General features: G+C 38.7%; 1 protein-coding gene across 1 annotated transcript in view; it reads left to right on the top strand.

Annotated features, from left to right (window-relative positions):
* The window catches only part of gstcd (glutathione S-transferase, C-terminal domain containing), a 45,852-nt gene that overhangs the window by 26,270 nt on the left and 4,078 nt on the right, over positions 1–15,504 (top strand). Inside the window, exons 6-10 of the mRNA XM_034897878.1 lie at positions 3,495–3,610; positions 3,953–3,997; positions 4,407–4,535; positions 9,880–10,013; positions 12,779–12,809. Of these exons, the coding sequence (XP_034753769.1) occupies positions 3,495–3,610; positions 3,953–3,997; positions 4,407–4,535; positions 9,880–10,013; positions 12,779–12,809 (455 nt within the window). The remainder of the gene's footprint in view (positions 1–3,494; positions 3,611–3,952; positions 3,998–4,406; positions 4,536–9,879; positions 10,014–12,778; positions 12,810–15,504) is intronic.

The following is a 15,504-nucleotide window of genomic DNA, read 5'->3' as shown; positions in this document are numbered from 1 at the left end:
ACCTGTCAACAACTCTTCTTGCTACTGAATCATTTGGGCTTGGCTAGATGACAGTTGCAGGCAGTTTCTGTCACACTTGGGATTGCTGTGTCCATTTATAAAGTGTCTGGAAGACAGTAGATTCAGTTGGGAGGCATGAGGAAAAATGTCAGGTTGGGGGGGATGAGGGGAGCACCTTTTGGATAGGCCTCTTACTGAGCTCTCTGTGAATTACATGGTCTGTGATTGTTAAGTTTTGTCTGGGATCATACTTTCTTGGCAAAGCTGTTCAGTTACATTTTAGTCTCCTAGGCTTCATTGGTAAGCTGTCATATTTGTCATTGAGGCTAATGGTAGATCATAACTTATTTTTCAAGCATCTTTGAAATCTTCTGTACAATTTTTTTTGACCACTTTGGTTATCCCCTGGCTTTTCCTCTATGTCGGCCACCATAAGATTCACATTCGTGTTTTTTCAGTCAAATATCTCAACAAATATAAGGGGAATTGCCATATTATATTTAGTATATTGCCACCAAAGTTGGTACAGACTTTCATGGCCCCCTCAGGAGGATTTCTAAGAACTGTGATCCTCTGACTTTTCATCTAGTGGCATCACGAGGTCAACATTTCATTATGTCCAATACTTGTGTTTATGCAACATCTTTCTGAGTTTTGCTGCCTAACTTCAACAATACCTTGATGACAGTCTATTTACCTAACCACACACTATACCTTAACCAAAAGACCTTTTAGGTTGAAAGCACTTAATTGGAAGTCCCTTGGATAAAAGCATCAGCTAAATGACATGTAATGTGAAAGGTGTTGTTGCCTAACCGTGCCATAACGAGACTGTATGAAAATTGTGTGAATAACCAATGAAAAATCCTGACATTGAACATTCCCAAACCTCATCATTAAACAGACTCAGGGGTTTCACAGAATTATCCAGTATCAGCATTTTGTCTAGCAAGTAGATTGCACTTCAGTACGTAAATCCTTCCGTGCCTGTTAGCAGGTTCCAGGGACTTTTTTTCGCAAGGATAAACCAAAAAGGGCAAATAGAGTCGAGAAGGTAACATGCAGTGGTCCACTAGCAACCACGAAAAAAAAGGTGAAACAGTTGCGATTGCGCAAAAGACGCCCGGTGAAAAAAGCATTAGTTAAGTGTCAAATACTTAACAGCCGCTTATCAGTTTATCCACGCTTTGAGCTGTGTTAATGCAGAGAGATTGGACTACAGGTTGCCTGTTGAAAGAGTTAATCCTATGAAAGTTAATCCCATAATCATTTGTATCTTTAATTAAGGTATTGATTTCCCTCTTCTTTCCTACCTACTCCAAAGCATTTCTTTAAATTAGAGCAAATAGTCAGACTACCTGAACCTTTTAATGTCCCTCTTCCCTTAGGTGTCTGCTATAAAATAAAATTTAAAGTGAATTGTATTGCAGCTAGATCCACCTTGTTTTATTGATTAACCTAAATTCAAGAATGGTTTAAGACATTATGAAACAAGCTGAATGTTATTTGGGTCATTAAGCCCTTATGAAAATGTTATCTACAGTGGGTTGCCACTTTGGTTTTTCTTTATACATACTGTGGCTTTTTGACCTCTAATTGCATAATGGATGATGTTCATCTAAGATTGAATGAATTTGACGCAGTTACAGCAACCCAGGGCATGGATTTCTAAGACCTCTTAGTATTATTTTTAAACCACATCAAAAATGAAATGAAAAACCAAGCGAGAGGTCGACTGTAGTTAGCGCTTCTGCTGCCACCCACTCAGTCCTACGTAGCTGTTGCCTTAAGCTGTGTGGTGACCTTTTATCACATCAAAGTCTTGTTTGAGTGGAAACACGCACACACACCAACACAGTCAATGAATACACTTTTTGAACAAATAACACTGTATACACCTTTTGCACTTCTTTACCAACTTTGAGTATGTGCCTGATACACTCATGCAACCTCTTGTGGACCCCTTACACCCTTTGTGTGGCCTCATACAAATGCTTTGCACATAGACACTCAAAATGATCATGGCAGCTGTTTTTAGCAAACAATGTAATTGATGCTGCCTGCCCAGCACTAAATGACCGAGAGTTAATATAATGAACATTTAGCAATTAAAAAACAGATATTTCCCTCAGGAGTTGTTGGTGGCCAAAACGGAGCTTTGCATTTTAGGCCTTTATTTGATAGGACAGCTTAGACATGAAAAGGAAGAAAGGAGGGGAATGACATGCAGCATAGTGCCACAGGTGGGAGTTGAACCCCCTGTTGCTGAGGCAAGGACTGAGCTTCTGTACATGATGCGCACACTCTAGCAATATTGGACTTTTTAAGAAACCCAACTACAAATGCAAAACTTGATTGCTTCACATCTGTTAAATGTGTAAATAGTAAATGTTTTTGCTAACAAGTTTGCCAAATCAACTTTAGTAGCTCATAAAATGTCAGTGTTGTATGAACAGCTTGTTTTCGCTGCTCCCAATTTGCCAAAAAATATCAGTCTTGGCAGGTTTAAAGTGTTCGATATCACATCAAATGTTTGAGTTCTAAATGGATAATCTGCACTCTTACTTTGTTTGGTTTCCCTTTTCTATTCTGTCAACTCTGTAATACAGTATGCAATTAAAATCTTTAAATGCATCAAAAGGCCTCGATACTAAAGCCCCTTTGGAGGCATGGATGCATAGAAATGCCTGCACCCATGTGAGTTTCTCAGCCAAGAGCAGAGTCTTTTCAATTACCTTCCTGCTGTTTTTTTGTATTCAAATTCATCCCTCACTTTCTTTATTGTGCTCTCCCTACAACTGGGATCAGCTCAACAACAGCCGGCATGAGAGCCTGAATAATGACACTGAAATATCCTATTCTTGTCGGCAGAAGTATTTTTTGCTCTCTCCCCTCCCCTGTTGTCGTATACAAAGCAGTGTGAGCAGGAACTTGTAGGAATAATATATTTTGTGATATTCCAGTTGTGTGGATAAGAGGGTGTGACTGTGGGGTAAATGAAACACTCAGCACTCTAGATTAATGGGCCGGATATGGCATTGGCACAGCGCGTCAACGGCTCGCTGTCGATGTGGCGTGCTATCAGACTGGTGATGAAGATGCAGGAGACTTAAATGTGCTTCACGTTAATGGGGTACACTCTGCTCGCACAGCAGCAGAAAGTTCCGCCATAAATGAGAAGGACACTTTGGCTCTGAGGCTGGCTTTTGATTATGTTGAAAGATTGTTTGCTCTCCCTATTCGGCAATTGGCTGGAAACATGCTCATGAGAGAGTGGAGGCCTTTTCATCTGTGTGCTATACCCATAACCTGAAATGGCTGGTTGTAAATCAAAATTTGAGCAGTTGTGAAAAGAACACAGAGTAATAAAGAAAACTGTAGTGTGTTGTTTGATAGCTTTCTTCTCGGGCAGTTTTTGTTTTAGCCTTTATATGGACTTTTCTGAATAATAACCTGGGAAAAACCTGTTGCTTTCCACTTGGGTTCTTTTGCAGGGAAAATGTCAAATATCCGTGCAGTCAGGAAGAGGCAACAGCTGAATAACTTGGTTGCCATGGTTACAGAGCTTGCCAGGCCGGGATACACCGTTGTGGATTTCTGCAGTGGAACGGTACGTGTATTCATCCATCAGTCCAGCTATGCATGTATATTTATCACTGCACCTGATGGCTACGTTAGTCTGCCGCTCCATTAGCAGCCAGCTGAAAAGAGCTCGTTCTCATACTCTCTCATGTTTTCTTTGCCTCTTTAAATGACCTGTGTTGTTGGCCAGTGTACACAGACAGACTGGTAATTCCACTCATGAAAATGCATGCTCAGAGAGGTAGCGTTGCATGGCGAGAAAGTCATTGTTTGGTTGGAAAGGGCAGCACTAATCATAACTTATTGATGCCCCCTGCGTGCTGTTTTCCTATTGTGTATTTTTATTTTTTCTCTTTGTGCTGTCTCTCAGGGCCATGTAGGAATTGTTCTGGCTCACACACTTCCAGATTGCCAGGTAACGTTTGTATTTTTGCAATGTGTGTGTTGAATCATGTCGTTGAATATTGTGTTTTTGTTAGGTATTTTTTGACTGTGGTAACCTTTAACAGACATTTGTCATTATTTTTGACATTTTAAAAACTAAAAGATCAGGTACATCAACCATTATTCAAAATGATGAAGTGATCATTATTCATCATTACTCCTTCCAATTCTGCTGTATTAAAAAAAAAAAAAAAAAAAAAAAAAGGCCTCCTCTTGTTTCGGTTGCATTAATTAAAGTCTGTGTTTATTGTTCATTTTAATAGCTTTTATAGATAGCTTTTTGTTGGCATACATTTAAATTGTACTATTGCTCATTCCAAGTCATCTGAAAAAGTAGCACTTGCATGCAGCTTTGTGAGTTTATTCTGTCTTCATTCAAGGTCATCCTCATAGAAAACAAAGAAGAGTCCTTGGTCAGGGCCCAAAGTCGTAGCGCTGAACTCGGTCTGAAAAACATTGGCTTCATTCAGGCCAATTTGGACTACTTCACTGGACCGTTTCACATTGGGGTGAGCATAGCAAGTAACACTATACAAAAAATGTAGCTTTGCATTCATTTTGTCTCCATTTGTATGATGATCCATAGATTCTGTAGAGATCAAGTGACTTAAATATTAAAGATTAAGCCGATTATTGGTAATGCGAGTAAATGCAATGTAAAACTTTTTTGTGATAGTAAAAATCACCAAAACAAATAAGCCAAAGCTTAAACTTGACATACAATTGAGTATTCACAACGTCATCTGTACTCCACTATATTGTTTTGGGTATTGTAGTTAGTATCAATTAGCAGCCACAGTAGCACTGATTCACTGAAATTTAACTGTAATTGCAAGTTAATGTTATTTTCCACATTAGAGTTTTTAAGCAAATCAAATTGCTTTTCACACCTACACACCAGCTTTCTAAAAGAAAAATGTTCTGACACAGTGAAAATGTAATTAGCAATGACATTAGGTGTGCAATTTTTGAAGCTTAAAGATACTGTTACCAGTAGTGCTATATATCTATTTGTCTAGATTGTTTTGGTGTGAGTTGCCACTTGTTGGAAATATCGGGCGTAGCAATGCGTGCCTTCTTTCTAATATAATGCAACTAGATGGCACTTGGCTTGTGGTTCTCAAAGCGCCAATCCGGAACTATTTGCATTCTACCAAACTACACCCACCAGCTTTATAACTGGGCAGAAGAAAGCATACTCATGGACGAGAGGCTTGTCCTCCTTGGCTGAGCTGTAACTGAAGCTAACTGATACTAACACCACAGCTCAGCCGAGGAGAACACCGTTTACATCTCGGACTGTCACCATCTAGTTGCATTATATTGAAGAAAGACAGACATCTCTATGGCCTATATCTCTAACACAGGGCAACTCACACCAAAACAAAATTTGTATTTTTTTTTGGGGCCTGACCTGTCACTTTAAGAGGCAAAATCTATTTTTCAATCAAGCTACTCCAGTCCCACTGCCATAATGATCATCTTATTAGGTTACATAGAAAAGGAAATGTGTTCACATCAACAGTTTCCTGACATTGATTCATTTTGCTGCATACAATTCTGTAACAGCCTCATCAACAGGGCAGTTATCCGGTTCCATATTTCTATAATTTATCTTAGACGTTAGCATGAGGTTTGAAAGCATTGCTGTCAAAATAGTGGCCATAATTTGCCCAATGTTATGTGCAATATTACCTTTTCTGTTAAATGTTAATAATGAAAATCAAGCCAATAACTCGGTGCTTCTCATTTCTGATTATGCATTTAAATGAGGAGTAAACCGCTTTTGATTAACACTGCATAAACATGGTACTTTTTATTCTGCCACAATCACAACTTTTTTGCGAGGTGTCTGAACGTTAATACATTATTTCCTTATCTTTTTTCAGAAACTGTAAATGCCAACGGGCAATTATTTTTTCCATTGCTGCTAAGATGACATTTCATTTCCTGAAGTGTAGCTTTTAATCAGAACCCTTTTAGTGCTCTACACTTGAGTCAAGCGGTGTATGTCAATGTCCCCTGTTATTATTGAAAAGCCAATTTTACCTAGAAAATGAAGGACAATGGTAATGTCAGGGTTAAATGTTTTCCTCTAAGAGGCTTAGTTTTGATGAGTTTGTTTACTTTGAAAAAATCTACCATCCTTATGGTTTGCTTTCAAAAAATGTAGCCAAGATCTTAAGAGTTATGCTTTCATTAAAGACTTGGGAGACCTCTTTGAAAAGAAGGTTGCCTGCCATTTCAAGTTTTATGCAGTTAACTTGGCCATGTCACACTTTTACTTCTTAATTCATCACACATTTTATATCTGCCAAGACTGCAGTTCCGCCTGTTTGTGTTTATTAAGGTTAAAGTTCCGGGTTAGTAAATATGTTTATTTCTGCACAGCTACCTGCAACAACAGAATTATTTTTTACTAGCTTTTAAACGCCATGCTTAAAAGGGACGGTCTAAAATCCAGCATTGGGTAACACTCTCCAACTGCAAGTCAAAACCATTGCTAGTCCTTTATAAAACACCCCCCCTTCATCTACAGAGTTCTTGACTTCTCGAACTAATAATTACTCTCAATTTAGAGGTCCTTAGCTATGATTTTTAATTGGCTTTTTGACTCTGTCTGTGTCACTCAAAACAGGTCTTTGGGATTTAAAAACATGTTGCTCTCACCTTATGAAGAGTTTTCACACGTTTTGATTTTCTATACCATTCATTATTGTCATTATTCTTGGTCATTGTTGTTATTAATGTGTCTCAGGTCAGTGTCGTTCCACAAACATGTTGAAGAGATCCATCTTCCTGCCGTTTGCCATAGCCTAGTTTCAGAAAAGCCAGCTGCTCTAGTAGCCTAGCTTTAACTCTCTCTGGGACATATAGTAGTATAATTGATATTAGGAATATATATGTACCTGCCTTAATTAGAAGCTATTGTTCCAACATCGTCACTCCACTGAGACCCGTTCCATTTGCCAAGAAACAAACAGCACAGATTATTCTTCTCTACAATGTGTGGGTGTTTTTTGTAGCCTATTGAGCGTTTATGCACACACACATGGATTTTGAATTCATTTTAAGCTTTATATATAAAACAGGTGCTTAAATTTGTCCTTTTTTTTACACTGCTTGAGATTCTTATCTCAACATCTATGCAGTCCTAGCTGTTGCTTTGTCTTAGCTTCTTCCTGCTTGGCACAGATATTTCTATCCTGCTATGTATAATACATGGTCCCATTTTTAGTCACGCTTAATTAATCGGGCTAACTAAGTTAAGGTGTCCTTATTCTTAGTCAGTGTCTGCTCTTTCTGTCTGCCGTTGCATGTTCCAGGTGTTAGGCTGGTATCAGAACTACTTTTTTATGCTCTCTCCTCCCAGATAACATTGAGCCAACACACCTTGGAGTCAGGAAAAGTTGTGAAGCTTGAAGTTGATTTGGATTTTATTTGACCCCAGCCAGGTCAATTATTGGTTCTGCTTCAGGGTCTCATTGTTTGCAATTGATTCTTTCAGTAGACTTCTTTATTTTTGCACCAAGAACAATTTACTTACTGTTATTAGTTTAAGCCTTATGTATGTGACCAATTCCAATACAGCTTTATCAGCTGCTTTCATTTAGGGTTCAGAGTTGTTGTTTTTCTGTCTTAGTTTTATTTTTATTTTTTTACAAAGACTTTCAAGCTTTAGTCTGTGTCTTTAGTCAAATACAACATCACATCCACCTTTGAGAGGAAAACAAATCTTTGATTCAGTGTAATCACACTTATTCTAGTCTGGTCTGCACAAACAAGTTCACACATATTTGTGAATTGGTATATAAACAGACATACTAGGGCACAGGTACCAGACACTCAGTCCTGCCGATATAAAATTCTTACTGATGATAGACCAGATTTATTTGAATCCCTAAGCAATAGCATAATTTCTTAATAATCCAAACATTTAAAACTCTAACACTGCAAAGACAGACATTAAAACAGAACAGGAAAGAGGGATGTAATTACTTGGATGAGATTAAATAATGAAGCCTCATTATTTCTGGGATTTTATTATTGAGAGGGAGATACATTAAGATTAATAAATAACCCAGTTTTATAAATGACCCTTAATTATTTTGGTTGTTGCAAATTAATTCATGATTTCTTCTTCCAGTGAAATGTTAGTGCAGAGATGTGCTTTGCAGGGCCTGTATGAAATACTGTATGTCTATTAGACAGTTTTAAATCAACCTTGCGTACATTTTCACCTCTTACCATCATCCATTTTTAATTAGCATCCCATAAAACAAATTGGCCTTCATCAATATTGCTTTAACAGACGACGACAAAAAAGAAAATTCCAGCTATTTAAAAGCAAGGAATCTTTCCAAATCAAAAAATGGAAATGCATAATCACTTATCAAAACATATCAGAATTTGTTTTATTTTAGTTGTGTGCATTTCTTTTGGTTGAGTGGCTTAGTGTTGGTGTTAAATTGAGGCTGAAGGTTATAAAATGTAATTAGGGTTTACCACAGCATGACTAATGTACAACATTAAGTAGCTAGGTTAGAGCGATAGTGTTACTTTGTTAATTATTTTTGCTTTAGATGTGGGGGGTGTAGCATCATGCAATCTCTTAAAGGGACTCCTCCTCCTAATCAGCCGCCTGAAATATGTTGTTGAAAGAACAGAAGCTAGGCTTCCAACTTATGCCATGAATAAATGCAGGGTAGGAAATTAGGTGTCAAATAGATGCAAGGCCATGCAGGTAATCAATGTTAACTCCCCAATTTTCAGTTTCTGGTTATTTTTTCATGTGCAGAATCTCCTTGGATACCCAAATGTTAAAATAAGTGCACATCTTTCTTAAGTGGAATAAACGGTTCTTTGACCAAACTCATCATATTTCCAAGTGGAGCCCTGAACACTAATCACATGACTTGTTTCCGACTGTAGACTATGAAATTGCATATAAAAAAGTTTTGCAGGTTTTTAAAATACACCTTTTGGTTTCATGTGTAGTTGTGAGCTGAAGGATTGCTTCAGCTGTCCAACCTTCAGGGAGCGCTTAAGCACCTCTGAGAAATGTACCCCGGCCCAGACATTTTGGTGACTTTATGAGTGCGTTTGGTCATTTTTATCTTCTCCAATCCATTGTAGCTGCTGCCATTCTTGGCTCCGCCCCGTCCTGACCGAGTCTGAACTTCTGCTCTGTGTCACTGCTGTCAAGGCAACGTGCAGTAGATTCAGACTCCCGGAGGCCAAGTGACAATTTCTTGGAAGACAACAAAAGAAGTTTGAGGTGGCTGCTTGAGTTGGACGGCATTCATTTTAGTGAGCCAGAGTAGCTATTATCACACTATACTGTTGATAATGAATTTCATGCGGACCATTAACAGAGAATCTATTTAGCCAATGTACGCTTGAGAGGAAATCATCTATTTTACCATTGTACTTTGAAAATTAAAAGCATTGTCTTTGAGGTATCACAAGTTATTTTTGCAGGCTGGAATATACACAGGCTATAACATTGGGTCTTTTATTCCCTTTTTTCCATCCAATATATAACCACACCAAACTAATGCAAAGCTAGGTGTTCATCACCAAGCACAGTTTACCCACTCTATTGGATACCAGATGCATCCGTGCCTCTTCTCCTAAAGACTTAATACATTCTGTTTGCTCTAATTCCCTCCCAGAGTCTGCACCTGGGAAAGCACACATACAGTGTATGTATGTAATAGCAACAGCTATCATGAAGTGATTCAGTTGGATCGAGTGAATGCTTTTGAGTGCTCTCACTTTTTGTCTTGCTTAGCTTAGAATTTACTGATGAAAATAACACGTTTTGGATTTGTTTTCTTTGTTTCACTTCAGGTTGCCCTCCATGCATGTGGCGTTGCAACAGACATGGTGATGGAGCATTGTATCCAGGCGGGAGCCGCCTTTGTCATCAGCCCATGCTGCTACGGCTTCATCCAGAATGCAGTCAAGTTCACCTTTCCCAGGAGGTTTGCACCGGCTTACTACACCTCAGATACCTTCTTGTGGTTTCTGCTTTTTAAAATGTTGTTTTTGCCCTTGTTGTTTTCTTGTTAGTGTAGCGCCCTGCTAACACCGGTGTCTCTCTTCTCTGCCATGTTCTCTTAGGGATTTTATTTTCACTTTTTCTTGTGGAGCTCTCACTCTCCATCATTTTCCCACTCATTCTCACACTCTCTCTCACAGTACCTTTATCTCTTGTCACTGCGATTTGTTCATCTCCTGTGTCTTATCAGCACTGACAGTACAAGGCAACAGTGTCACAATATGTTCCGCACCTCACCTTTTTAAATCTCAGCCCCCAGTCTGACAGCAACAGAGAATGGGGGTTCTCTGTAGATCCTGTCTTGTATATTACAGACAAATCAGGAAAAATCCAGTTGGAGGTACAGTACATACATGAAATGCTACTCTTACTGAAATTACCTATCATACATAGTGTTACAGAAAATGTACTTCAGTTCTTTAAACAGAGAAGGAAAAAACAAATGATTGCAGAGAAGGAGAAGTAAGGGCATGTCTTAAATGGTGTTAATCCTGTTGCTATAGCAGCAGAATCATTACAAGGTAGTTTGATGCTATAACCACTTTGGGTTACTGAAGGCTTCAAAACAAAGCACTGTTGTATAGGATTGCTGTTGTAGCAACTAAGAGACTGTGATCACAAGCATGTTAACTGGAGACGCTCATTGGGATTTTTTTAGCTGAGTATAGTTACGATGTTGGCATTCAGACTGCTTGGACCAAGTTGAGCCAAGTCTGTTCTGGTCTGGGAGAAAATCGTACAGCGGTCATGTCAACAGATTTTTTTTCCTGATGAAGTTGCTTCCACCGTTCTCTTCATTATAATTACTTATACTTTGAATATGGGGACTTCACATATTAGGAGTAAATGTTTTTTAAACCGTCAAAAAATGCTGAGCACATAGCAAAGTGATGTACCGACTTAAAATTAAACTGAGTCACCTCTAGCTCTCTCTGCATATTCCTTTTTTTCCTCATCTTGTCATCCAGCCTTTAATTTCCCCTTGGGAATTAATAAAGTATGTCTTATTCCTAATCCAAGCATCATGGACATCAGTTTCTGTTTTAAAATAGAATTTGTGTTCTTGCAGGATTTCAGGGGTTGGAACTCTAGTCACAAACTGCCCATCATCTAGGGCGTCCAGTGTTGTTTCTGTATTTAAATAAATGCCTCTTTTTGTCATTACCTATATACCTGTAGTAGGTTTTAATAAACTTAAATGTACCCTATAGATTTTTGGAGTTGTAGCAGTAGCGGCCTTTGAACAGCAGTGACATACCGTTTCCATGTATCACACAGCAGCAGTATGCCAGTAAGGAATCGATGTAAGTCAGTGGGGAGTGGTACGTGACAGTAGGGGGGATCTTGCATTTTATAATATTATTCAACTATGTAACTCAATCCAGATTAAGCACGTCCTTCATGGGTCATGACTCATTTAAAAAAGCATGTTCAGTTGAGTTACTTACTAACTCTCATTTAGTTTAAAAGTTATAGTTTTACATGCCGGGACCAGAGTGCAATGATCCAGTGAAAGGTGAAAGTGCTTTCTCATACCACACTCGTCAACACCCTGCAAAAACAGCAGCCACATGAGATCTAGACCATAGCAGAGACACTACCGATGGTCGTGTTGGTGCACAGCGGTGTCTGCCAGTGAAATAGTCAAAATTATCAGTGGAATATGTCTGTACATGTGCATGTACAGTACATGACCGTGGAACATGAGTGGCACAACGTTAATAAGTTGTGTGCCTGATTCTGCACTATTAAATATATTTCTGGAACATTTAACTGTTAACTGCTGACTTTACCTTATTATAACGTTTATAAGTGCCATAGGCTTACACAACAGCAGCGGCATACCAAAATCCGTCAGGCGGTATATGTCAATTCTAAAGTGGTAACTTTGCCAAACAACAACAGTGGCATACCATCAGTTTTCAATCACGGTGTTTGCTCTCAGTTATTTTTCGATTTATTCCCCCACAACCAGAAAAGTATCATGAAGCGTAGAAATCTTTGCTTAGATATGGTTGCCAGGACTGTAACATAATTGCACACCAATGTAGCCTTGTGAGACCGTCCTGATCTCTCCATTTGGCGGAGTAAGTTTAACACCGATGTAGAGCAGTGGTTAACTGCGTATGTTTCAGGTATTCTGATATGCATGGGGTTTTTAAGGGGCTCTTGTGCCTTGGGGAGGCCTCTCAGTGTAAAGTATAAAATATTTAAGAGTTTTCACATACTTAATTTTTCCTTTCCTCACTTTTGTTAACTTGACACTTCACCCTTCCTGACTCCTCATAAAATTGAGAAAACAAGAAGCTGCGTCACTGGAGGGCAATCTTGCAGTGTATGTGAAAGGCCTATGCACCTGACTGTGTCAATCTTCATCCTGCTACTTTTAGTGTTTTTCCCCCAGGTCATGTTCCAGGTACTCATGTGGATATTCTGCAAATGTAGACATTCCAGGAAGTTCATTGTGTGTATGGAAGATGTTGTGTTGAGCCTTAGATTTGGTTATGAATTCCTAGTTTGCTTGTAAATTGATTTTTGTACAAAAAAAATCTACACCACAAAGCTGAGCAAGCAAACATATGCCATACATAAGTGTAATAAACACATTTTACTGCCACAGTTTAATCACTGCACTTTAACATATAATATTATTAATATAATATATCTTCTGTTTTTTCTTTTTCACAGCAAAAGGTTTCAAGAGACTCTGACTTATAAGGTATGCTTCCCTCTATTGCATTTATTAGTAATTTGCACTCAAAATATCAAGTACAGAATATTGAATTACAGCAACTCTGTTTTTACAAGGATTGTGTTTAAGATCCAGTTTACCTATATGCACATCGAAAGACACCTTTGTGGGTCATGAGTCGTGACATATTTTGAAAACAAAATGTTCATTAGAGTCTTACGCATTCGGTTACAACACAATGAGAAGTTTTTTTCTCTTTGGTAATTGCTTCTTTTTAAAGATTTTTTGGGGGCTTTTCTCTTTATTCGATAATGACATAGGATAGACAGGAAAGGGGGAAGAAAGAGAGGAGATGACAGGAAGCAAAGTGCCGCAGGTCAGGTTTGAACCCTGGCCGCTGCCAAGGATTTTACTGGGTGAGCTAGAGGCTGCCTCGCTAATTGCTTTTTAATTAGGATGCTACTGCATCAACAGAGGAATAATGGAATCAGAGAGAGACATTTTTCTGCGAAGGGATAATCAACAAGATAGAATGGGATTTGACTGGGAGATTGGCCAGTCAAATCAGGCTCCTTGGATCGAATTGTGGTCACCACTGCATTTTTCCTTTTTCTTATTTCACGGGTATAAACAAAATATTGGATTGAACTATTTTGTAAATGGAGGTTTGACTTTATTTTATTTCTTTATGCCTACAAGGATTTCAGAGTGAGGGGGCTGATGCTACCTAGCTTACTTTACAAAAAGTAAGCAGCCTAATGTTTTGTAATTTGAGGTATGTGGTGATTTTTTGTAAGAAATGTAATCAAAAATCCACTTTTCAGTTTACATCATGGTTAAACAGCACTTTGTCACGTCACGTGTCGGATCAGATTGACCATATAGGTACAACCAGTATCTTTTGTAATTTGGATGTACCACAATTCTAAAACCATAAAAACTGATTGACATGGCTTTATTTCGCTTGGCATGAGTACATGCTTGTTCTTATATTGCTTGTTTTTTTTCCATTTATTTCATAGGACAGTAAAATAAAATGAATCAGATCCATGTGTTCTCATCACTGTCTTGGGAATGGCTATACCCCAGGCAGTGACAAGAGGGAGACTCACACCCTCCAGTCTCTCAGGCCCTTATCGCTCAGCACAGATCCAGCACTGTGCTCTGGGAGGGCCCATCACATGATGATGTATTGGACCTGTCAGTGCCCCTGGGGAGAATCTGTGTAAAAGTTGCTGCAGGTCTTTAAGGGTTGACACGTCACAACATCTGACCACCTCCAACTTCTTTTTTTTGTTGTGCACTAGAAGAAACGTATTTAAAAAGACGTGGCTTGAGAGGCATAGAAGATTAAATACTATTTACAAGACACTGGGCAAGTATATTGTTATGTGATGGATAGGATTTTTTAGTTGAAAATCCCAGGGAGCTAAATAAACAACAATTGCCATATTTTCTGTCTGGAAAAGAAAAGCTTAACACCTATCCACACAGTAGGAGAAATTTGTTTTATTTGTAAACCAGCAGACACAATATCTGCCACTTCAAACCTTGGCTCTAAACTTCCCCTGCTTCCAGTTGTGGTTTTGCTTTCAAAAACCATGTTTGGTATTTGCTATTCATTTGGGCTCAGTGCAGAGTACCTCCCTGTTTGCTGTCTCTCTGCCTTCCAAACCCCCAGCCGACACCAGAAGTAAAAGCATTACATTATTTTAAAGCAGAACCGTGGTTGTCCTTCCTGAACTACAGTAGTTAAACAGAATGACAGCACATTGATAAATGGTGTATTGCTGGAATAAAGGGGTAATGGTGTGACATACTGGTACAGCGCTAACTTTAAGCACCTGCTCTGTGACCTTGCATTCAGTGTCAACCTCTTGGAGTGAAGAATCATATCAATTAAAGTAAAAAGCAAGTTAGAGTTGACTAACCGCTCAACGACTCACTTGTTCCATGAACCATGGCGAGGAAAAACAGGACCGGAAAACCCGTCCTTTGGTTGCAATTATTTAATCATGGTTCATCTGGCCTTTTGGCAGACTTTGCACGTAGGATTTTATTCAAAGAATCTTTGAAAGAGCTTGCCATGCAAATGAAGTCCTTCCATGTTTTCTTTTTTGATCAGTTACATCTTATGTGTGGTCAACTAGTTAAACGTACTGCAAACTGGTCTACGTACAAGTGATGAACACAATGGAGAGAAAGCAATCTGATTGATCACTTTTACTCCATTGTCCATTGGCACTGTACTGTGTTTGAGACATATTTCATCTAGAGTTCTGGCGTGTAATATTAATTACCTTCACAATTAGTGATGTAACGGTATGAAAATGTAACCTCACGATTAATAGGGACCAAAATTGTCGGATGGTTTTCGGTATTATCAATATTATATTTTTAAAAGAGTGTTCAATGCCTTTAGCAGTAATTCTTTTCCTGCATGTTCTGCAGACAGGATATCTTCTTCAACTATCTTCATTCAACTGTCCTTTGGCCTTCTTATAATAACTAAAACATGTCCATGCTTAAGACTTAGTCCTCTTAGATTGAGGTCTTGAGTGCCGTCATCTCCTCCTTCCGCCATGATTCCAACTTGTTCCAACGCGTGTTGTAGGCTCCGCTATGTGGCTGCACGCCAACTTCCTATACACAAATGCGTGCCAAAGCCATCATGAACAGCGCCACATTATTAAATTTGCAGATGATTCGGTCATTGTTTCCC

The sequence above is a fragment of the Etheostoma cragini genome, chromosome 2 (genome assembly GCF_013103735.1).
Source record: "Etheostoma cragini isolate CJK2018 chromosome 2, CSU_Ecrag_1.0, whole genome shotgun sequence".
In the NCBI taxonomy this organism is placed as follows: domain Eukaryota; kingdom Metazoa; phylum Chordata; class Actinopteri; order Perciformes; family Percidae; genus Etheostoma; species Etheostoma cragini.
This window is presented reverse-complemented; position numbering and strand designations above follow the sequence as displayed.